The sequence below is a fragment of the Gossypium arboreum genome, chromosome 4, assembly GCF_025698485.1.
Source record: "Gossypium arboreum isolate Shixiya-1 chromosome 4, ASM2569848v2, whole genome shotgun sequence".
Classification (NCBI taxonomy): Eukaryota; Viridiplantae; Streptophyta; class Magnoliopsida; order Malvales; family Malvaceae; genus Gossypium; species Gossypium arboreum.
In genome coordinates this window covers 107,732,016-107,757,066 of record NC_069073.1, presented here as the reverse complement: position 1 = coordinate 107,757,066, position 25,051 = coordinate 107,732,016, and the positions used below count along the sequence as shown (strand labels likewise).

At 34.1% G+C, this 25,051-nt stretch overlaps 2 protein-coding genes across 2 annotated transcripts; one reads left to right on the top strand and one right to left on the bottom strand.

Annotated features, from left to right (window-relative positions):
- Positions 1-4,769: 4,769 nt before the first annotated feature.
- On the top strand, positions 4,770-7,769 carry LOC108457871 (uncharacterized). Its single transcript, XM_017757057.2, has 7 exons — positions 4,770-5,152; positions 5,247-5,508; positions 5,980-6,180; positions 6,258-6,945; positions 7,065-7,171; positions 7,253-7,312; positions 7,397-7,769. Exons 1-7 carry the CDS (start codon positions 4,979-4,981, stop codon positions 7,447-7,449), a joined length of 1,545 nt encoding a protein of 514 aa, XP_017612546.1. The 5' UTR covers positions 4,770-4,978; the 3' UTR covers positions 7,450-7,769.
- LOC108459075 (fructose-1,6-bisphosphatase 1, chloroplastic) lies at positions 7,552-9,757 on the bottom strand (the record flags this gene model as incomplete). Its single annotated transcript, XM_017758439.2, has 4 exons — positions 7,552-7,920; positions 8,026-8,532; positions 9,050-9,274; positions 9,389-9,757. Coding segments are annotated over 4 exons (1,173 nt in total), but the record flags the coding sequence as incomplete, so codon positions are not given.
- Between the last annotated feature and the right edge of the window lie 15,294 nt (positions 9,758-25,051).

Here is a 25,051-nt window from a genome sequence, read left to right as displayed (position 1 = left end):
TCCTTCAAGGCACCAATTGTATAACGGAAGCGATTTATGCCAAAAGAAGTAACCAAAAAAACAACAGAAAAGGACGCTCGCAAAGTGTTTGATTAAATGCTCTCTATTCTCTTATTCACAAAGAATAATAAAACAATGTAATAGAGTGAGTACAAATGAGGGGAAAGCTCTCTATTTATAGTTGAGCTCCCCAAAATCGACGGACAAGATATATTTACATCGACGAATGAGATTAACCATATCCCATGATTTAAGGGATTTACAAGATATGCCATATCAAATCATATCTAATCTTTACAAGATATGATTCCTTCTATCTGTTAAGATTAGTTACCATAATTGCCTAAGTTGTAATATCTTCGCTATCGGGCCAACCAGGTTTCAATCTGACAGGCTTCTCCAACAGTTCTTTGAATCGGGCCAGCTCTCGTGGGCCAAATGATCATCATTTAAACAATAGACCTCCATCTGATGCATTTGGTTTGATGGTCACGGGCTTTGAACTCTGACCCGTAACATTAGGTACATATGTCAAAGTTTAATAATATCATCATCTGACAATGAAGAGGAAGCGGCAGCTGCATCACTAATAACAGTAGAACCCTGCAAAACATATAACTTGGCAGTCTTTTTCTGCCCTTTCATCACAACGAGGAAACTTTTGGAAATCTTCAAAACCCCACTTTCAGCTGTGTATCTGTACCCTTTTGAATCAAGAGTACTCAATGAAATTAAATTTCTCTTCAATTCTAGAACATATCGTACGTCACTGAGTATTCTGACAACTCCATCAAACATCTTAATTTTAATCGTTCCAACACCTGCAATTTTACATGAAGCATTATTTCCCATCAAAACAACACCTTCAGACACTATTTCGTAAGTTGTAAACCAATCCCGATTGGGACTCATGTGGAAGGTACAGTCTGAATCAAGGATCTACTCAACGCTCACTTTAGAATTGTTGACAGAAGAGACTAGAAGTTCACCGTTGCTGTAGTCTTCTACAACATCAGCTTTACCAGAATTTTCTGGTTGTTTTTCCTTTTGATTTGCAGCCTCCCTTTTGATTTTATTCTGTAGCTTATAGCACTTGGATTTAATGTTCCCTTTCTTTTTGCAGAAGTTACAAGTTTTACCTTTGTTTGAAGACTTCGATCTACCCTTAGATTTACCGTGAGGATTCCGTTCTTGTGTCTTTCCACGATCATCATCAGTATTTCGATCTTGTCTCTCACGAACAATGAGACCATCACCCTAAAAGTCAGTTTTAACCATAAGATGTTTCATTTTATCATACGAGGTCAAAGAATCATAAACCTCATCAACTAGGAGAGACTTGCAGCTATATAAAATTGTGTCTCTAAAGGTTGAATAAGAAGGGGGCAACGAACAAAATAGAATCAACCCTAAATCTTCCTTATCATACTAAACCTCCATGTCCTCCAAGTTTGAGAGAATTTCTTTAAACATTGTTAAATGTTCATTCACAGATGCATCTTCCTTCAAACGATGAGATAAAGACATTGTATTATATGTAGCTTGCTTGTTAGAGTTTTCGACATACATATTTGTTCCAGCCTCTTCCATAATCCAGCAGCGGTCTTCTCCTTTATCACATCCTGTAAAATTTCGTTAAACAAATGCAGTTGTAACTGTGTTAACGCCTTTCGATCCTTGTGCTTCTTCTCTTCCTCTGTCAATGTCGAATGCATCTTATCTACCTGTAGCAGGGATTTCTCTAAGTCCATCTGTGTAAGAATTGTATGCATCTTTATCTGCCACAATGCAAATCTGGTGTTGCGATCCAACAGCGAAATTTCATACTTCAAATACGCCATTACTGTGATTGAGATGAAAAATCTGGAAGCTCTAATACCAATTTGTAAAATAAATAGAATGTCGGTAATGACAATATATCGTAAAGAAAAGAGAAATAAAAATAAAGAACACAGATTTTTTTATGTGGAAACCCTTTCGGGAAAAAACAATGGCAGAAGAGAAGAAAATTCACTATGTCGAATTTGAATAAATACAAGAAGAATAAACTATGTCTATTTATAGGCTTGTAAAGCCATATTCTAATAGGAGTGTAGTAAGATTGAAACACCTTATTCTAATTAATATAAAATAGATGGAGTTTAATAAGGTTTAAAAACCTTATTCTAAAATAAAATAAAAGAAGTGTAGTTCTATATGGATTTTACTTTTATTTTATTTTACCACTGTATTTTATTTAAATAAGGATTCGGGTCACTTAATTCTAATAGAGCCAATATGCCCTCTACTAGTTAAACGTTTCATAGGTCACCATTGGGAGTAAAAAGATCACTCACTAGCAAATCCTTCATGTCTATTAAAGGAATAGAATCCACATGGAAATTTGTTTCATTTGGAATCCATGGATCCATGAATACTCTAATATTATGCCTTGTGCCAAGACTCTGATAAATTCCAAAGTCTTGGTAGCATGAACACTTTTCTAAATAAACAAAATGTTATTACCTTCAACAAATTCGAGAAACCCAAACTCAGGAAAGTGGAGTTTAATCTAAATATTTAAAATACTTACATGAGATAAAATCATTTTAATAAATGTAAGAACCTCAATTTACTCTCAATTCAATTCAACGTTCAGACAGGTGTTTAGACAGATGTTTTAATAGAATGCAAGCAGTATATTAGTGCAAGAAGCAAACCAATGATAGAAATAAACATAAATCCATAACACGAGTAAAAAAGATAAGTAGAGAGAGAATCAAGACACAATATTTCTTAATGCAGTTTAGATTCCCTAATCCTATTTTGTGGAGTCTTGCTCAGAGAATGATTTTAATTAAAATTCATCCAATACAACTATTGGCTAAAGCCCAATCTAGCCTTTCCCAATGGATAGTTGTAGCTCCAAAGTCAAATCAAATTGTTACAAATCACTCTCCCCGAATACCTCAAATTAGATACATCTCCATAAAAATCCTTAAACAAGGAGTGTCTAAATACACCCCTGAATGATTAAAGAAGAAGTCAATCAATAACCTATTTATACGCTGATACAAGAGTTTCTTCAATAGCTTTTGACAAGCATAAAACTTTTTAGTAAAAGGTTGAATATATCTCTTGAAATATCTTCAATAACTATCCCATAAATTCATTCATCATCCAAGTAAAATAGTTAGTTTGGTTTCCAAGTAAAGGATAATCGTAAGGCTTAACATGGACTTGCCGATCTTCTCTCGTTCTATATGCTCTGAGGATCATTTGCTAATAGTGTAATACACCATGAAGATCAAAGTAAAAAATGTCAACTTTATCATGTATTTATCTATCCCAAAGATATGTCAAGATAATTGTTCAAACAAGGAATAGAATATGGTGACAAAATATAAAATTTAAGGAGCTATTTGAAAATAAAGAGAAGCTTCATCATAAAATATAAAACTTTGCCATTTATATTTTAATAAACACTATCATTACGGTAATGCAGTTATGAAATTAAAAGTTTCACTGTCTTGGAATGAATAATTTATCTTACCATTTATATGTTTTTGGTTTTGATGTTGATTTTGGTGCTTATGTTTTCTTTTAATTCAACATGGTACTTATGCTTGGTTTATGTTGTACAATTTCACACTTGCCTGGGATAAAGAATATTTCTCATGTGGCAATGAGGATGTCACGATGGTGTAATCATTTAAAAATTATGAAAATTTTTAAAAAGTAAAAGTATAACAAAATTCATTAACAATATATATATATATATATATATATATATATATAATGTTTTGTAAAAATAAAAGAATAATTTTCTTTATAAATTCCATAATGTATTATAAAATGATAATTTTTATATATAAAAATTACAACGCATAAAATCAAATTTAGTGTTTAAAGTTTATATTTTTGTTAAACTGACCCTTATTTTCTTTTTGAAGTTAAATTTAATTTTTAACTTTTTAAAAAAGTCAAATTTGATCATCAACCTTTTAAAAAGGGTCAAATTAATATTTTCTAATGAAAATAACAACTAAAATGCTAAGCTTTTAAACATGAAAGTTTTCATGACAATCCACATATATCTAATGCTCTTTTTTTTTTTTAACTTTTATGAAATTTATATATATATATTGAATTTGAGTTTATTTAAATTTATTTATAAATTTTAAATTATTTGTCGATATAGCATATAAGACAATAGTGCCATATTAGTATGAAATGCACGTGAACTACCACGTGGGTTGCCACACCAATATCATTAAAAAATTAATGTTTTAGTCAATATTCTATTAAAGAAAAGCAAATGACTCATTTTGAAAGGTTAATAGCTAAATTTAGCTAAAATAAAAAGAACAAAGGCCAATTGTCGAAAAATTAAATATTGGGAGTTAAATTTAACATTATATAAATTATAATAAAATCAAATAGATTTTTTATAAATTTCTAAAATAAATAAAAAACACGAAATATTCTCTTTGGGTCATGTAATTTTGTTATAATTTTCATAAAAATAAAAAATATAAATTATATAAAAAATAATTTTAATAATTTTAAAATTTCAAATATTAACATCACAATTATGTCATTATCACCATGCTCATTGGGCCATATAAAAAAGTTAACACTATTTGTAGTAAGCATCCTTTTGTGTAATGGAAACCAAACATAGGAACCAATTTGAAAAAAAAGTCAAGATATAGATACCCACAAATATATTTTACCCATATTGATTAAGTTTATTATTCCAAAAGCCATTGGCATGTGATTTTCCCGGGAAGCGGAAAGAAGATTAGAAAAAAGGGGGTTTTCCCGTTCTATTTTCCTCCAAAAATTTTCAAACTCTGCCGCGTTTTTCATTTCACCTCAGCCATGGCGCCATTTCACACTTTCCCTCTCTTAACTCACAATCATATATCTTTAGTCCACTCTGGAATTCCCTCACTATTCCTTTCCCTCTATCTTTCTTTTCACTTTCCAAAGGAAAATGGGGAAGCAAAGCAGGTCTAAGAAACCGGAGAATCTGGGCAAAGGAAAAGTCACTCCGGTCCAAGTTGCATTCATCGTCGATCGTTACCTTTCCGATAACAACTACACCGAAACTCGTTCCATTTTCAGAAACGAAGCTTCTTCTCTCATTTCAAAATCCCCTGTTCGAGAGGTAGGTCCCTAATTGACTGGATTCGTTAATCTGTTATCTCCATTCTTTATTATTATTATTATTATTTTGAATTATTTCTTGTTTTCTGCTATAGGCGCCGAAGAGTTTGTTGAGTTTAGGGGCGATGTTGGACGAGTATATTTGTTTGAAAGAGCAAAAGGTGATAGTAGAGCAGGAAAAAGCTCGTTTGGAGCAAGAAAAATGCAGGGTTCAGTCCCTTTTGCAGGGAATGCAAAGCGTAATGAACGCTTACAATGCAAGTGCCACTGCATCAGTGCCTATGATTCCTCATGCTGATGCAACTAAAACAGTAGCCGTGGTTCCTCAATCAGATCCACGTGCCGGATCTCCTCCAGGTACAAATGCTGAGCTTTGGGTGGTTACTTAGTAGTATTAGAATTGGCCATGTAGATCTTACTTTAGGTTGAGCTGTTGGTGATAGCATTGGAAGATTTTGAGCCTTTGAAGACTGAAACGTTTATCAAATATAGGTGTCATCGTTTTAGCTCAAAATTATTGTTTGATTAGATGTTTGTATAGTTAGTATGGTAGTAATAAATTCTGAATATTTTAAAGTTGTGCTAAATGGAATATTTGGAATTGATGACTAGTGGCAATTTGTTTTTGATAAGTATTTTGAGTTTTCAATTGATGCAATTGGGTTTTAGAGTACTCTGGAGATGTCTAAATTGTTCTATTTCTATTTGAGAATTATTTCATGATAATAATTTCAAATAATGGTATATGATCAAAAAATTGATATGCGTATTTCTTGTGTTCTTTTTGCTAAGCAATTCCTGTATTTTGTCGATGCTCTTGCTTTATAGGCCCTCCTGTGTATAGTACACCAACTGTTTTTCCAGTATCTGGTCCTTTTAATTCCAGAATGGAGAGAAACAATTACTCTTCGCCAGTTCCAAGGCAGCCATTAACAAGAAATAAAAGGAGCTCGGAAGTTGTTGCTGAAGCCTCAACAGCTGCAAAGAAAACTCGTAGCAGATCAACTTCTACGAAGTTAGCAACCCAAGGTATGCTTTCTTCATTCTTATGCCCCATCATTTCATGGCTTGATACATCCATAACATCCCTGACATGTTTGTTGCAGGAAAAGAGAAGCTGCCAGAGTCTGATAATGTAATGAATAGACAAGTAGATGGTCAGTTACGTTCTTTAAATCAATCAACACCCGCCAGCTGCACACTCAATGAATCGACAATGCACGCATCTGGTGTTGCAAAGTGTTTGTTCAATCGGCCACAGCTGTCCCCTCCAACTAATTCTTCAGGTCCTAAGACACCCCCGCAAGCAGTTTCTCCTCAGAGTGATAAATTAATGACTCCTTTTGGTGGTTCTTCAACTGCTAACCGCGGTCACAGCAATACTCCTCAAGAGATCACTCCTGCTAACTGCACTATAATTTCAACCGAGAGAGTCACGGTTAGTCCATTAAAACAAATGACGTGCTACACCATTGAGAGGAATCGTTGCATTTCTTCTTGTTCACCAGTTAAGACAGGCTTAACGAGGCTTGGCAAGAGGGATCATGTAAAGAGCAGGCTGGACTTTGATGGTTCTGATGCAACAGTTGATGTGTACAAGCCAATAATGAACGAGACCTCCACGTCTGAGTCTGAAATAGATGCAGATCTCTTTGACCTGGATTTGCCAAATTTAGATGCTTTTGGTGAAAATTTCTCCTTCTCGGAACTATTAGTGGATCTTGATCTTGGACCTGATGCAATTGGCTACCCTTGCCAACCAACGTTGGGTACTTCTGGATCTGCTCTTTCAGGGTATTGATTCTAACTTCAATCAAATTACATTTTTTGACAATTAGTTTCTCCACTCATTTCTTCATTAATTTCCGTGTAGTCATTTTTCTCTGACGTTTATTTTCTGTCATGCCTCACAGGTCCTCTCATGACTCGGGGGATGACAATCTGGGGGCTAATCAAGTCATGTCAGAGTTTTCATCTACTGTCACAGAAGTGTTTTCAGAAAAAAATATGAATGCAGAAGGTGGTAAAGCTCACTGCTGCCTAATTTTATTGCTTCTAAACTGATATTTGTATGCTTACTCTGCATGTCCTATGGTTGCAGGACCCAACACCTTGACATCAATGAAGTCTATAACAAAATGCATAAAGATATTGAGCCCTGGTAAAATACTATATCCTGCTACAGTCATCATTTTGAAGGTTAATATTTCTCTTTATTCATGTTCACTTTTTCCTGAATTTGCAGCAAAAGGTCAAAGAACTTCTCCGGATAAAAACAATTATTCTGCTACAAACTGAGTGGTTTTACCATCAAGATGACTAGTTGGCTGACTATCGGTACAGCACTCACTACAAGCAATATCTAAACCCTTCAAGCATTTTAACATGGCATTAAGCTAATTTCTTTGTAAAGATCAAGTTATGTTTGCCAATGTGATTTTGTTTAAAATTTGAGCAACATAGATGCTCTACAAACTCAAGAATTGTTAATCAAATGTTGTATTTTTTAATTATCATGTAGGATACTAAAGATACCATGGAGATGTTGATAGCATTTTGATTGTCTAATCATGTAATTCTTTAATTGAAAACTTCTCTCGTCATCCTTGATAGGAAAATTGTCTCGTCATCTTGTGTGCTTGAAATATGCCCATAACATGCAAAAAGGTTGAAACCCATATGTTGGTGCTCAACAGCTCAAGCCAAGTACTTCTGTAATTTCTGAACTTCATCTGCGCTTCCAATGAAAATTGGTGTACGTTGGTGTACCTGCCAATATAACATGCTAAAGCCATTAATGCTTGTCTAGTGCAAGGACATACTCCCGTTAACATTGTAATTCTTAGCCAATATGGTTCTTGTTTAAGCTGTTACCTGCTCAGGTACGATGTCAAGAATTCTTTGAACTCCATCTATTGCAGTGCCACTAGCTTGTTCTATTAAAAAGCTCATTGGTGCACACTCATATAGTAGCCTCAGATTTCCATTTTTGCTGTTCTTGTTCTTAGGGTTGCCATAGATGCCACCGCGAAGCAGCATTCGATGAATTTCACCAACAAGGCAACCTATGTAGCGGCCTGAGTATGGTTTGCCATTGGATCCTGGTTGCCTAAGGTGGTCAAGGTAGTTCTTCAGTTTGTCATCCCAGAGGTCATAATTTCCTTCATTGAAAGAGTAAATTTTACCAGACTCAGGTATTTTGATATTCTCATGTGTTAACACAAATTCTCCATAAGTGGGATCTAGGGTGAATGCAAACACCCCCTTGCCTAAGGAGATGGTGAACACAACAGAGCTTGAATATAGACAATAGCCAGCAACCAATAAATTTCTCCCTGGCTGGCAAACATTGATGATGCATTTTTCTCTCGCTTTATCAAGCTGTATTGTAAACGAGTTGAAACCATTTAGGTAAGAGATTAAAACAGTGGCCTTGTTTAAATAAATGTGGACTGCTTTTTTGCAGTTCACTTCCACTGTTTAGTTGCAGCTGTAGGATACAAAACTGCAGGTAATTTATGCTGGTTAATTGTGTTCTTGACTGTAAAAGTACCATGGAAGCCCTTGTACTATATAAGTCAGATTGTATTTAGTTTATTTATTCAAAAAATTGACAAGCTAGTCTTTGTACATTATATTAATGTGTAAATTTGTCATTTTAGTTAAAATTTTGAATAAACTAGTCTTTGTACATTAGATTAATGCTGATGTAAATAGATTAATGAAATGGATAAAATTTTGAATAGAAGAATTAATTTACTTTTTCATCTATTACATAGGAACTAATTTGTCAATCTTTTGAGTAATGGGGTAAATGCAATCTTACTCCTAATATAGGGCCTCCATGGTATTTTAACCGTTATTGTTTAAGATTAGACTTTACAGATGAAAGGATTACCGTGGAGTTATCATCAAGATCGATAAGGCATTGCTCGTCAGGGCCATATATGCCAAAGATTGATCCAGTTGTTAATGCAGTATCAATATTGGCTGATCCATCAATAGGATCAAAGACAACAATGTAGTTTCCAGAATAAGTTTCTTCAACTGCAACAGGCACATCTTCTTCCTCTGATGCTATAATCCCTGTTCGTCCACTTGATCTTAGGCAGTTGCAGAACAACTAAACTTATATTATGTACCTTGGGTTAGTGAATAAACTTCATAACATGTCATGTTATTTTTGTCTCATGTTACTAAACGACATAAATAAAACCCATTGGAAACATAGACTAACCTCATTGGATATAACGTCCAGCTTCTTCTGGTCTTCACCTTGGACATTGATAGTGCCTTGGCCGCCGGTGAGATTAATAATGCTTGATCTTTGGAGCAACGAAGCTATCTGTTTACAAGCCAAGGAGATGCTTGATAGAACAACAGTGAGCTCGGCGTCAATGTTGCCTGCTAGTTCTTGTTTCAACAGCCAAGAGGTTAAATTCTCGAGTGCAAACTGGGTCTTCCTTTGCTCCTTGTTTTGGACTTGTTGTGTCACTGTTTCCGGCAATGGAAGTTCCACCGCTTTACGTTGAACGCCGGTGGAAATTCTGTGTGCGAAACTTGGCGAGTAGTGATTGAAACGATGAAGACTATGAGGAGAGGTGGATCAATGTGACTTTGAGAAGAGGATATTGCAACAGGACGAAGTTGATATTGCCTGAACCATTTTTTCTTTTTCAGTTTTCTATTTTCCGCTGATCCTTTCTATAATTTTGGTTGTGTGTTTAAAACTTCCAATTGGGCAGTTGTTTGCTTATCTGCTTGTTGCTGACAAATGTGTGATGGTGATTATGCCTGCAATCAATCCAAATGGAAGATAGCATCCACCATATAGCCTACCAGGACCCACCTGTATTATGTCAAAGTTTCTATTTTTAGCTCTCTCATTTATATGGGTTTTTGGTTAAAAAGCCTAGTTGGTGTAAATACTAGTTATGGGCTTCAAAGCTCTGTTTCTGGAACCATGGAATTCCACTAAGGTAGTGAATTTGTATCGGTACTTCTTGTGTCCGTCAGAATGTTTTACTCTAATACTAAACCAAAACAATAAACTTTAGGTTTTGTTTTAGTCTAAATTTTAGTATTGTATTAATTGATCTTATCCACATTGACCGATAGAAGCCATTTAAAATTTAAAATTAAATTTTTTTAGTTTGGTCTTGTTAGATGGTGGGTTGTTATAAGATGATATTATTGTTTAATTATGGAATTTTTTTATTTGTTTATTTTAAGTTTGTTTAATAATAAATTGTATTTATGAAGTTTATTGAAAGGATATTTTATATAATTGATGAATATTTTATATTTAGAATTTATTTAATATTTATAAATATTTATATATACATATATAAAATATATTTAAAAAATAGTAAATCCAAAATGATATATCTGAACACAAATACATACAATAGAAAAATAATAGGTCTTACAGACATGAAATTCTCTCCAAAATCTTGTTGGGTTAAAAGTCATGGATGCTTTAAAGCCCAACCAATATGTAACTAAACTGTACAAAAAAAAAAAGAAGATAAGTTTATCTTTTAACTTTTATATTTTTGTTAATTTGGTTTTGATTTTTTAATTAAACTTGGCTTTTAACTTTTCAAAAATAGTCAAATTGTTTTTCTAACATATTGCTAATTAAAATATTAATTTTTTAACAATGTTAACATGGTAAACTGTGTGACAGTTCACGTGCTCTTTATGTTGACATAACACTATTTGTTTGTATGCCACATCAACAAATTGTTTAATAATTATAAAAAATATTAAAAAGTATAATAAAATAATTCAAAATTCAATATATATAAAAATACATAATAATTCAAAAATTAACATGAAGCACATGTGAATTGCCATATGAGTTGTCATGTTTAAAATTTAACATTTTAATCAATATTTTCGTTAAAAAATAACAATTTGACTCCTAGATTGATGGTCAAATTTGGATTTTTAAAAAGTTGATAATCAAATTTGATTCCTTTTAAAAGGAATTAAATGTAAACATTAAGGCCAAAATTTTTATTATGCCAAAAAATTATTAGTTCGGTATTTGAAGAATTTCTAAAATTAGTTTAGTATTTATTCTTTCATTTCATCATTAGTTATTTTAGTGTATTTTTCATTAAAAAACTAAAATGAAAAATACAACCAATTCAAACGAGATATGCATCCAAAATGTCATACAAGTAGTTCAAAAATTAAAAGCGTAAATTTCAAAAGAAAATTCTAAAAAATTGTCAAAATGTTATAAAAAATCTAAATTATAAAAATAAAGTTTTTTCTCTAAAATTTTAAAACCTATAAAATTATAAAATAGGAAAATCTAAACCCTCCATAAAATTCATATATATATATATTTGAAATTATAAAAATAAAAATTTAAAAGATTCTAATATGTTTGTTGATATCGAGTACAACAAGGGAGGAAGAAAAGAAGGAGATCAAAGTGGTGCAATGGAGGTTCGTTCACCTAAAGAAGCTGAGAGTCGGAACAGGGACAAGAGGACAAATTGATCAAGAAGATAATTGATCAAAGTTACCTTAGGATGCTAAAATATTGATCCCTTCTTTATCTTTCTTTAGGGTCTTTATAGGAGAGGTCCTCTTGTCCGTTAGTATGGCATGGCAGGATAAACAATTAGCCTCGCTAAATGTAATGTGTAAAGGATAATCATGGGCGTATATCATATGTCTCTATCAGTATGAGGTTCTTATGCCTAAATATACTCCTTAGTGTCTTGGAAGCGCATTCACACTAGAAGAGTGTTCACACTTAAATATAGGTGGATGCCTCTATTTAGATTGAGTGGGTGGTCTTTCCTAGAGATTTTGAAGACGAGTGGCCTGTTGAGGCATTGCTTGAGAATGAGTCAACGTATAGGTCAACAACATATTCGGTGTTAATACGTGTCCAAACAATGAAGGGGTATAACAATAGGCCCTTTGGGTTGAACAAGAGGTTATTAAGTGGCCTCTCGTAAGGCATGATCCAAAATTGGATGATGGTTTGACCCACTGAAGAAGTTGAAGAGGCATTAGACTTTTTTAGAATAACTATCATAAATGCATAGTTTTCTAGGAAAAGTGGCCATGATGAGGGGCATTAGACATTGCACAGGTGGTTAGATGTTATTGGTTATGGCCTTCGAACCCAAAACAGTACATTTATGAGGGAGAATTGAAAAATCTATAAATTTGGGCTTCTACCCTCTCTGGAACTACTTTGTTCTTCTAGAGTTCTTGCTTTTTTATTGTTTAAAATTTCATTTCAATTGTTGTATTTTGGGGTTTTCTTTATTTCTTCGTTGTTTTTTCGATTTTATTAGAAAAAAAAAATGGTTAGACTTGCAAGGTGAGATATGTAACACCCGAAATCCGACCTAAAAGTTTAGACCGAATCCAGGATGTTAAATTGATCACCGAAGTGATCGTAGGTAAATTCTTACAAAAATAAGTTATCACGTCATATTAAACTCGAACAATAAAATTTCAGTTAAGTTTAATAAATAAAACTAGAATAAAAATGACTAAAACTTAAATTGGAATTTGTACCACAGTTTTACAAAACCTTACAGTTCAAAATCTGAATGACAAATAAAAGCTTAAAATATAACTTGTATTGAATTTTGGCCAAGCTGTCTGAGACCTCTGCATACTGAGCCTAGCGTCAAAATTCAGAAGAGAGTACCTGAAAGGGAAACACTAAGAGGGGGTGAGCTACTCGAGCTCAGTGTGAGTCTAAAATAAAGCTAAAACAGAAGTACAAAATTCAAATCAGAAGCACAACAGATTTTCAGTTACTCACAGTGTCAGAAAGCACACCTGGAACTAACGTCCCAGCAGAACTTAACAATCAGAGCACATGAAGTTCACACATTAGTCTCAGCACAAATGTTAATCAGACAAATGGATTACAAATAACTAATTCTACAGTTAGAAATCACAGACAGATTCGAATGAAATGCAGTCAAATAAAAACCCACCCATCCATCCAACACACCTCTCTATCCCCCGATCACACCTCAAAAGAGCTGCTAAAGCTCATCCAACCAAACACACCAATTAGGACCTCGAAAGGCCTATCCAACCCTACACACCAAATATGTGGAATAAGCCACTCAGATAATAATACGCAGCAGGGCTAGCGTATGTGCTGTACTATGCAATGCTGTAGACCGCTGAACAAGCGAGTTGCAGTTGATAAGATAATAGTATGTAGCGGAGTCGTGCGTCTGATCTGATTGTAATGATCTGAATTTACTGTTCTAGAAAAAAGTGTATTTTCGGTCTCCGTTTCGAAAAATGGATTCGTAAATATTTATTAAAAATATTTACGAAGTAAAATGAGTGGTTAATTAGAGTTTAATTAAGTAAATTTAATTTAATTAAGAGTAATTAAGTAAAAGGACCAAATTGAATAAAGTGTGAAAGTCGAATTATAGATTAAAAGAAAATAAAAAAGACTAAAAGGGTAATTATGCAAAAAGTATAAATTGAGGCGGTTTATCGTGAAGAAAATCTAAGATTTTTTTATGTTTAGTATATTATTATATTATTATATTATTATATAATAAAAATATTTTATGTTTTAATTATATTATATTATATTATATTATATTATATTATATTATATATATAAACTAAAGAAACAAAAGAAAGGAAATAGAAACAGAATGAAACGAAGCAGAGAGCAGGGGAGAAAAAGAAAGAAAGAAAGGGAGAAAAGAGAAAATTGAAGGTTTGAAGCTTTAAGCTTTAATAGTCAATGTGGTACCGGAAATCTCGGCTAAGAAAGGACAAGACAAAGTCAACGGGAGTTAGCTCGAAAATTACGGTTTGTATTTCTATAATCCGAACTTAGTTATTATTTGTTATATTTATATACATATGGCAATTGTTAGTGTTAGAATTATGATGTTTTACAATTGGAATGGATTGATTTTGGTATGCAATGAATTTATTGAATTTATATTGATTGAAATTATTTTGATTGAATTTATATTGATTGAATTATATAATATATATGATTTATGTAGAAATTTGAATATTGAATGAATATTATATTGAAAAATATATTGATTAGAAATATGAGGAAATTGATATGAATATATGAGATTGTGATATTTGAATATTTGATATTGAAAAGTGAATTGAATTGTATTGAATTATGAATTAATGTGAATAATTGAAATATATTGTTGAATTGAATGAAATTGTATGAATTGTGAAAATGGGTGAATATATGTGATTATCGAATGTTATATTGATGAAAGAATTATTAAATAGAGAAAGTGAATGAAATACCCTATTAACTAGTCGGCCGAGTCGGATATAATTGGCATGCCATAGGATCTGGAAGTGTACGGATTTGCGGGCTTTATCGATCGGGCACTTTATGTGTCGTATTTCGGGCACCTCGTGTGTCGTCGGCACCTCGTGTGTCGCTTTTAGGCACTTTATGTGTCGATATCGATCGTGCACGATGTACCGCTTTATGCACAATGTGCCGCATCGGTGTGTTTGGGTTGGAATCTGTATCCGTCAAAGTCCGTGTTTGTTAATAGGGTAAATAAGTGAAAGATAAATCGAATAAATTTGATTGATCAAGCTATTGAAATGAAACGAGAAATTGAATTGAGAATTGAATATTTAGATATGAATTGAAAATATGAACCAAAGGTTCATGAAACGATTGGAGTTCTAATTGATGATATATGATGCCACTTGATGAATTGAAATGTGATTTGAGATATATGAATCGTATGTTTATAGTGAAAGCTATCAGGGATAGTAAGTTGATATGATATAAATGAAATTGAATGTTATTGAAATGAATTAAAATGGAATATGATTGATAAGTGTATAGTTGAATATAGTTTAATGATATGGAATTGTGAATAAATTAAGGAAAGCTATACCGAATAGTAAGTGAAAGAATGGAGTAAATAATAATGGATTTAGTTAAGAATTGAACAATTATGTTATTGTGTTTATTATATGAACTATATAAAATTTATATGGTTAAGTAAAGATAGTACGTTGAATCAGCATCCTAAGACGATCCCGGATTCATTAAGGTAAAGTATGTTGAGTATTGATAATGGCATGTACCCAGGATGTTTAATGAGAGCCATTTAGGTTGTAAAAGTATTGATGAAATGAGTAAATTATGGTTGGCAACGGTATGTAGTATGAATTTTGAAATTTACTAAAAATTCGTAGTAATTCTAAATTAGTCCCGAATTGAATTTACTGTTCATATTGGACCGCGATGGCCCATTAAAGGGACGACATCTTAAAACTAGGATGTGTGTGAATATTTATTTTAATTAATGACCGAAATTGGACTGTACTGACTGTTAATGTCTCGTAACCCTGTTTCGCTGACGGTATAGGGTTAGGGGACGTTACAACAGTGCAATGTGGTAATCCGCTGTACCGACATGTTACAGTTAAAATGCCAGATTAGATCAAAATCAGTCTCCCTTCTCTTCACAACCCAACCCAAAACAGTTTATGCAAGTGCAAGTATGCATTCAATCTCACAGAATAGTGACACAGTATCAGAAATTCAGACAGAACAGATATGCACTCATATACCATGGTTAATCGGGTTCAGAGTCAGGTATTCCACACGTTAGTCATACATATCACTTAAGCCGCAGCCTAAAATGGAGTCTTAACTACCCTTGTTTAAGCTTAGCCAAGGGTTAAAGCACACAAACTCACACTCAGATCAGAACCGCACACAGAACCAATATCAGTGTCTTAGGACCACACGCCCGTGTACTCTTGTGATAGCCCTAATTTGACCTTAGTCGAAAAGTGGTTTTGGGACCATAAAACCGAGTCATAAAAATAATTAATCGTTATATTCTATGCTTATTGTATGTGTACGTGCATGTGTGAAAATTTCATGCTTTAATTTTGTCGTTTGTATGTGAAATTTATTAAATAGGACTCATGTGAGACAATTGTGAAGTGTGATAGGTAAATTTAAAAGTGGTCTATTAATGCATGTTATAAAAAGGTTGGACTTGCATGTCAAATATCCCTTTTTGTTATTAGTGGCCGGCCATGATGATGCTTTAATATTAAATATATGTATTAATTATTAGTTAAATGACTTTATACTTTATAATATAGATGAATAAAATAAAAAGAAGAGAAAAAGATGGGTGATGAAAACAAAGCTTTATCTTTGTTCTTCTTGGCCGAATAGAAAGAAAGAAATGGGGGAAGACTTTCGGTCATTTGAAACATAAGGAAGGTTAGTGAATTGTGTTAGATTTTTGAAATTTTAGCTTGTTTTAGGTTAATCATCTTGTTTCTTACTTAGCACAAAACTTTGAATTTTGATGGATGAATTGCACATTCGGTTATGGTTAATAAGGAAATAATTTGATTATAGCCTTTAAGTTTTGAGGAAGAATTTGTTGATGAAAGAAGTTAATCTTGTTAAAAGTATGAATTGTTATTGCTCATATGTGTAATAGCCGAACATGTAGTTGCTTAATGTCTTCAACAAATGTCGTTTAGGTGTTTTGAATTGAGTAAATTAGATGTTCATCTAAGGGTTCGGTATTGTGCATTATTTTTGAGAGTTTGATTTTTTTTAATAATAAGATTTTTATGACTTGTGTTTAATGGCATTCGACCAAGGTCTATAGGTGTTTGCTAATTCGGTTTAAGTGTATAGGTGTTAAATACTTTGTATTTGAAAATTTGATGAATAAGTAGAAATTAATTAAGATGATGTTGGATAATTTTTTTAGCTTAATTATGTTTAAGCATTCGACAATACTTATAATAATCGATATGAGAGTGTGAAAGATTAGAAGTTACTTTAAGTGAGTTACGACCTTAATATGAACAAGATAGAATCGGCTATAAATGTGATTGAGTGATTCGGTCATTGTTTGGCATAGGTGATACTAATACGAAATTGCTACATTGGTCATGAAATGGAATTTTAAATGGAGGCAAAGTTTGTTTAGTTAGGGCCAAATGGGGTTTATATGATATCAAGGCATGCACTATATATATGTATATTTATGCCTTATGTATACACCTTGCGTCATAGAGACGTTCGAATATATATATACTATATATATATAGTTAAATTCATGTATAAGGTAGCATAATAAGTTATTAAGTCTTTGTTGTGCATGCGAATTAGATAGAGAATAAATAAGCATGAAATTGAGTCATGGCATATTTTATAAAATATAAATATGTATTGGAGTTATGTATGATTGTTATATGTGACTACTAAGAAGTATAGTTGAATAAGTAATTAAATAAATTCATTTGTTTAAATTAAGCTCAAGAGCAAAGAGGAGCTAGATCAGATAAAGGAAAAGGGAAAGCAATCGAATAGCCTATCTGCAACTGTTCAAAAATATCCGAGGTAAGTCTTTGAGTAATGGAACTTAGTTTATGATTTGATAAAATCATGATATATAAGCATAATATATAAATTGTAACTTAATGGTTCTACTTGAGTTAAGTAGTGAGATAAATAATTTGTGCATATGACTTGTAGCCGAATGGTTATAGAAATCATGTTGGATAGCGAAACGAAGTCGTGTTCTTGTATATGGCTATTGAGCCGAAAGTGGAATGGTTGATAAGCATGTTGTGCTTGTGTTATAGTAATGTAAATGAAATGCTAATGCACTATGATATATATATATATGTGTACACGATAATTGAGGATTTTCAACGGGCTAAGACCCACAGGCCTTGTGTGAGATTTATATCCGGGCTAAGTCCCAAAGGCATTCGTGCTGGTGTTATATCCGGGCTAAGTCTCGAAGGCATTTGTGCTGGTGTTATTTCCGGGCTATGTCCCGAAGGCATTTGTGCTGGTGTTATATCCGGGCTAAATCCCGAAGGCATTCGTGCTGGTGTTATATCCGGGCTAAGTCCCGAAGGCAATTATGTTGGAAATGTGTGATCTTGCAGTAATAATTCAAATTAATGGGCTCACAACCTTAAGATGGTCAGGTATGTACCGTATATACGTTGTAAAATTTGATTTGGTTTAAATTGTGATTATTCATTTGGATAGTGCTCTGTCAGCCATTGCTTATTGTTGTATGAAGTCTATAATTTATTCAGGATACATGAATTTTGATTCAAGTGAAAATATATGTTAAGATTGGCTCTGAGCATGTGAGTATATTGGTTGAAGTGTGAAGTAACATGAGTATGTGAATATGCGTGTATGTATTTATTTAGCTTTGAAATTGAATTAGATGTATTCGGCCAAATAATGAAGTTGGTTGAATAAAAAAAGAAGTTATCTACATGATATGAAATGGTGTTTAAGGAATAATTTAAAATGACTTGCATGAACAATAGTAGTATATTTAGTCATGTTATATTCGGTCAAAGAAAAGATGATAAGCATTATGAATGCTATGCTTTAATTTTAAATGATTTCATTACTTAAAACTTATTAAGCATAGAAATGCTTACTTTGTTGCCCTTAATCCTCTGTTTTATAGATCTCGTTCATTGGCTACGGTCTCGGGGATCTCAAAGTCAAAGTCGTCCACACTATCTAAGCCTATTCGGTACTCTAGTAGTTAAAATTTGATAATGGCATGTATAGGCTTGACTTTTTGTTGTTAAATAAGTATCTTTTTGATGATGTATATATGTATAGCATTGCGAAAATGGCTTGTTAAATTACTATATGTGTTCCACATAATTAATGTGAATGTGTGGTTGATATTTGATTAAAGTTTTTAATGTTTTGATGTGAATTGAACTTAAGAATTAATCAATATACCCATTATCTTGAGATGACTCTTTTGTATATTGTAAGTGTGCCAACGGGAGTTATTCTAATAAAGTTAACTGAAATTTCGTGCTTGTATGGTAATACTCTTTAACCCTCCGACGACGGGTATGCGTTAGGGGTGTTACAACTCTGGCCTTATGGCATATGGGAGGTCACAAGCTCATGTAAAAGGGGTATACGACTATGTGTCTATGGCACACATTCGTATAAAGAGAGGCACATGGCCGTATGACTAAAGCACACGCCCGTATGGTCTAGGGACATACTTTAAAAACAGGCCGTGTAACTCTTTGCCCAATTGCACTAAAATTCGAGTCCAGGGCTGACACGACCATGTGAGGGTCTCACGCGCTCGTGTGCCTACCAGACACGGCCATGTGTCCAAAACACACACTCGTGTGAAATTTATAAATCCCCAAATTAGCCATACAGTCGTGTGGCACCAAATCACTCAAACCCTAATCCCCAAACTCACACGTTTGTATGCCCAAGGAACACGGCCATGTGAGAAATGATAAAATCTCCAAGTCGACCACACGGCCGTATGGCACCAAAATAGGCCCGAAAACCCTAATTCCCAAAGGCACACGGTTGTGTGAATTGACACACGACTGTGTGGAAACCCCAGTGGCCACGAAACCACCCCGAAATTGATCCAAAACCTCACTTTCTGATCAGTAAAAATGACCCCTAATCGCATACTTCAGAATCACATCATAATAAGCCAATTCTATGCCAAACAAAGCCAATACCAACCTCAATTACTCACTACCAAATCACACAAAGTAAGTGTGACATCCCAAAATTGACCATAGTCGGGAAGTGGTTTCGGGACCGCTAAACCGAGTCACCGACATGTTCGAACGTAATGTTTATTGTCTAGAATATGTGAAAATGCATGTGTGAATTTTGAATTCTTTGATTTAGTTAATTTGATTGTGAATTGAAAGAAAAAGGACTCATGTGAAAGGATTTAAATAGATGTGGCTAATTTTAAGAGATTAATAAAAGGATGAAGTAAAATAAATGGACTTGCATGTCAAATAGCCCATTCCTAAGGGTAGTGGCCGGCCATGTCAAGAGTGATGGGCAAGGAAAACATGTTTCAAACATGTTTAGCTAATGGATTATGCTTGAAAGAATAAAGAAATGAAATTGAAAAAAATAGGGATATGATGAAAACAAAAGAGAAAAAAAAAAGTGTTCATTCTCTCATTTTCTCCTTGCTTGGCGAATATACTAAGAAGAAAGGGGAAAAAGCTTGAGAAAATCAGCCATGGGAGCTTACTAGACTAAGGTGTTTTGATACAAGAAGGTATGTTTTATGCCACTCTTGAAAATGCATGCATGATTTTTGAGGATTGGTTCAAAATTTTCCTTGAATCTCAAATCGAAACTAAGTTGTTAGGTGAGTTAAATTTCGGCCATGCATGTTGTTTTCCTTGGTGAGTGTTTTGATGTTGTTGTGATGAAAGCATGGAGATGAGTGAGTTCGAATGTTTAGCAAAAAGGAAATTTTGTGCCATTGAGTTCTTGTTGTTATGTGTGTGTGTGTGTGCATGAGTATTCGGCCATGCTATAGAATTTATGTTGCAAAATGATTAATGCTTAATGAGATGTATAATAGTACTTGTGAATGAGCTTGAGAGTATTTAAACAATTAGACATGAAAAGGGTGGTAATGAGGCTGAAAAATTGTTGGATGGTTAATTGGGTAAGGAATGAAGCATTGACCATATGGGGTATAAATGGGCATAGGTGTTAAATACCTTGTATTGGAAACTTTGATAAATAAGTAGCAATAAATTAAGATGAGATTGAGTAAATTTTCAGCTAGTTGTGTTAAGTATTCGGCAATAACCATAATAATGCATGTGAATGCCGTATGTTTGTGTTTGATGGAGAGGTAAATTGTTTGATTTAGCTCAAGAGCAAAGGGAACTAGATTGGACAAAGGAAAGGAGAAAGCAAACGAGTAGCCGATTTGGAACCGTTCTACCCCAAACAAAGTAAGTCATTAAGCACATATGTTTGATATTGCTTAAATGATTGGAAAATCTATGCAATTGTGTTTAATGGAATGCTATATATGTATAAATGAAATTGTATGTGTATGGAGTGAGGATAATTGTTGAATGTAAAAGAAATAGTGGAATGTGTAGAAAGTTTGCTTTCGGCACTATGTGTGCTTGAACAATACGTGTGTATGGTGACGAGATTGGCACTAAGTGTGCGTGCTGGAAATATATGGCACTAAGTGTGCGTGCTGGAAATATATGGCACTAAGTGTGCATGCTGGAAAAATATGACACTATGTGTGCAAGCTGGAAAAATACTGACCTTGGGTGTGCGAGCTCGAAGGGTATGGCACTATGTGTGCGGGCTTAAATTATGTGGCACTAGGTGTGCGAAATCGAGTAGTAAGCACTGTGTGTGCGTACTCTATATATATGGAGGGTGTGTCTCTATCGAATTGAGTATGGACAGCAGATCGGGTAAGTACCTCGAGCTCATGACGAATAGAGAATACGTTCATGCTTGGGGTTGAATTTGGTAAGCCTTAAATCTATGTGATGATTGAAATTGTATGGTTGTGGTGGAAAATGAGTTAATGTGTAAAAATGCTTCGATTATCTTGTTGTGTAGAATATGAAATGTGGATGTATGACTTGGTACGAGATTGGACCGAAAGGTCCGAGGTATTATGGTATAGATTCGATATGGATGAGTACCTAGCCTCGTTTGTTGTACATGTTGTAGTAACTTTATCGGTGGATTGATGAATGCTTATGACTTCTTGAGTTGTAAACTCACTCGGTGTTTTCTTGTCACCCATTTTAGGTCTCTCGGACTCGTATTGTTTGCGTGATCGGGACCGTCGTTGAAGTCATCACACCGCTGAAATCTTGTGGTATTGTCTTCGTTGTTGAAGAACATTTGGCATGTATAGGCTATTATATTTTGTCGAACTGTGGGTTGTAAACTTTAAGCCATGTGAAAATGGCCTATGTGGTCGTCGAGTGGGATGCTAGAACCTACAGCCACGAGTCTTAGAAACTCTAATTTTGATAAGGTGGCCATAATTTGTGTCATGTATGATGGATGATTAAGGCCAAGGAAAGATTCATGAAATTGGCATAGTCTCTGCAGTAACTGTTGCGGACAGCAGCAGTGAGATGAGATTGAAAAATCACTAAAAATAGTAGAAGTAGAATTAAATAGTGAGTAAATTATGAAATTGAACCTTGATGAATCTATTTTTATATGGATGAAACGAAACGACTATATGAGCAGTATACTGAGAAATATTAAAGTTCTCGTGAGACAGGGCCAGAACGGTTTCTGGGTCCCCTGTCGCGACTTAGAAAATTTACCATAAATTATCCAGAAAGAATTAGGAGTCATTCCTTATATGTACAGATTCCATTTTGAGTCTAGTTTCATTAGAAACAAACGGCACCAGTATTAAAGCCCTGTACAGAGAGATATTCAAGTTGTAATGCGCGAAGGTCAGAGCAGTCAATCCCTGTAACATGGGTGACTTTAACTAATAAACTGTACCAATTGGCCTGACCAAAAATTCTAGAAATAAATCCATGGATGGGTATGTGAGTCTAAATTCAGGGAAAATTTACGAAACCAGTTTCTGAGTTTTGAAACTCGAGATATGATTTTTAAGGCGACGGTGACGCAGTTTTCCAGCCTGACTGGAAATGTCAAATTGGTTGGTACCTTGAGAGGATTTGGCCGTTAACCCCTCGTGTCCGACACCGGCGACGGTCACGAGTTCGGGGTGTTACAGTAAGTTGTCGAAAATTCGAGCGATTCAATACCGAATTATATGGTGCAAAACACACTAGTTAAGGCGATTTACCCTGAATCAATCTAGGGTTCAAACTTTTAAAAAAAGATTCAAAACCCACATCTGATGCCCAAACACTAACTCGGCGACAAGGAAACGAGGCTCTTGCAAAATTTCCCCCCAAGAGAAAACCGTTCAAAAGAGAGACATGAAAATAAAACAAAAAGAGAGAAAGGGACGTCCAGTGATAAGTCGTAATTTGTACATATTTTTATCCCATGCTTAGCACATTTTTGGTGGAATTATCATTAGATTTATGGAATTTGATGCTTCTAATCCTTTAATTTCATGTTTTATACTTAGGTGAGCATAGGAGAGTAAAAAGAGTGAGAAACGGGTCAAAAACGGAAAAAATGGGCCAACGTGGGAAATCAACACGGCCTGGACCTTCTCACACCGGTATACCACACGTACGTGCCTCTTTAATAGTTTTTAACACGGTTTAAAGCACTGGCACATGGGCGTGGCACACGGCCGTGTCCCTGTTGAGCCCAAGTCTAGTTCTATTCAGAAAAGAGAACTTTGGAGGGTTCTTAAGCATTCTAAAGCCTATATAAACACCCTAGAGGAGGATTAAAGGGGACACATGGAGTAGGAGACAAGGAATTACTCGAAGAAAGCTGATTGATCAATCTGAGAAGCTGGATTCTCCTTCAAGACTAAATATCTCCCTTCAATTTCCTTCAGGGGTTTTTGGGTTTTCTTTATGTTTTGTTATCATTATTCTTCTGAGATGTTTTCATTTACACATATGAACTAAATCCTTTAAATACCTAAGGGGGATGAAAGCTAAGACGGATCTTGTTACTATTTTCTGAATTATATGATAAATACTTGATTTGTTCTTAATTATGTGTTCTCAATTCTTGCTTTAATATTCCAAAATATTGATTCAAGTGTTGATGTGCTGATGCAGAGGAGCAAAAGTCCCTGTCTAAGAGTAGATCTAGCATAATTAAGCGGAGTTGATTGCACCTCTAGGCATAGGGCGACATAAATCTCCCGGATTAGGGTCAAACCTAATAAGGGAATCCATAGATCGAATTAATGCAGCATTAGGGGTTTTAATTAGAAAGAGATTTCAATTAATCAACCTAGGGTTAGATGTTGTTAGTCTCGAAAGAGATAATAATATAAATTAGGATTTCTACGGATAGAGTCAAGTGAATAAATCGTCTAATTCAGAGTCAAATAACAAGTGAAGTCTAGATGGATTCTTCCTTGGGTATTGTGTAAATCAATCAGTTTTCCCAAAAGTATTTCCCCAATTTACTTTTTGTGCATTCTTAGTTTAGTTAATTAGTTTAGATAAAGCAAATCCCTTTATTTTTAGGCCAAATAACAAAAAGAAGGTTAATACTAGTACTTTTAGTTCTTGTGGGTTCGACATTCCGGTCTCACTATAAGCTATACTACTGTTTGATAGGTGCGCTTGTCTTTATCATGATAATAGTTAGTCTTCAAGTACGATCAATCATAATTATAAAACTTATCAGGCACATCAAGTTTTTGGCGGCGTTGCCGGGGAACTAAGATATTTGGAACGCTTAATTTTTATTACTTTAGCCATTTATTTTATTGCAATTTAATTTTTATCACTAAATTTTCTTTTATTTACTTTTGGCAGGTTTTTATAGTTTATGACTAGAAGAAACCCGTCAGGACCACTACTTTTTGATAGTGAGATTGAAAGCACAGCACGTAGAAATCGAAGAGAGATAAGGTGAAGCCTACGATACATAGAGGAAGGGCAAGAAGACAATATTCAAACCACAACTGAGGAGATGGCTGATAATCATAATAATAATCCGATACCTCCTGTGACTGTTGCGAACCCAGTAAATTAGGATCCGGCTCTTCGTACTATGTATGATTATGTTAAACCTAGTTTAATAGGAGCTGAATCGAGTATATTTAGACCTGCTATTGCTGCAAATAATTTTGAACTGAAACCTAACACGATTCAAATGATACAACAGTTTGTTCAGTTTGATGGTTTGCAGGATGAGGATCCAAACACTCATTTGGAAAATTTTTTAGAGTTCTGTGACACTTTTAAAATCAATGGCGTTTCTAATGATGCCATACGCCTTCGGTTGTTTCCATTTTCGTTGAGGAATAAGGCTAAACAATGGTTGAACTTGTTACCATGAGGGCCAATCACTACTTGGGAACAAATGATCGAAAAATTCTTACTTAAATATTTTCCGCCGGCTAAAATGGAT

Excerpts from the sequence above, each read along its gene's own strand:
- LOC108457871 (XM_017757057.2), top strand. The coding sequence starts at position 4,979 with ATGGGGAAGCAAAGCAGGTCTAAGAAACCGGAGAATCTGGGCAAAGGA. Across the intron at positions 5,153-5,246 it reads CAAAATCCCCTGTTCGAGAG|GCGCCGAAGAGTTTGTTGAG; the intron begins GTAGGTCCCTAA and ends TTTCTGCTATAG. Across the intron at positions 7,172-7,252 it reads AAAAAATATGAATGCAGAAG|GACCCAACACCTTGACATCA; the intron begins GTGGTAAAGCTC and ends CTATGGTTGCAG.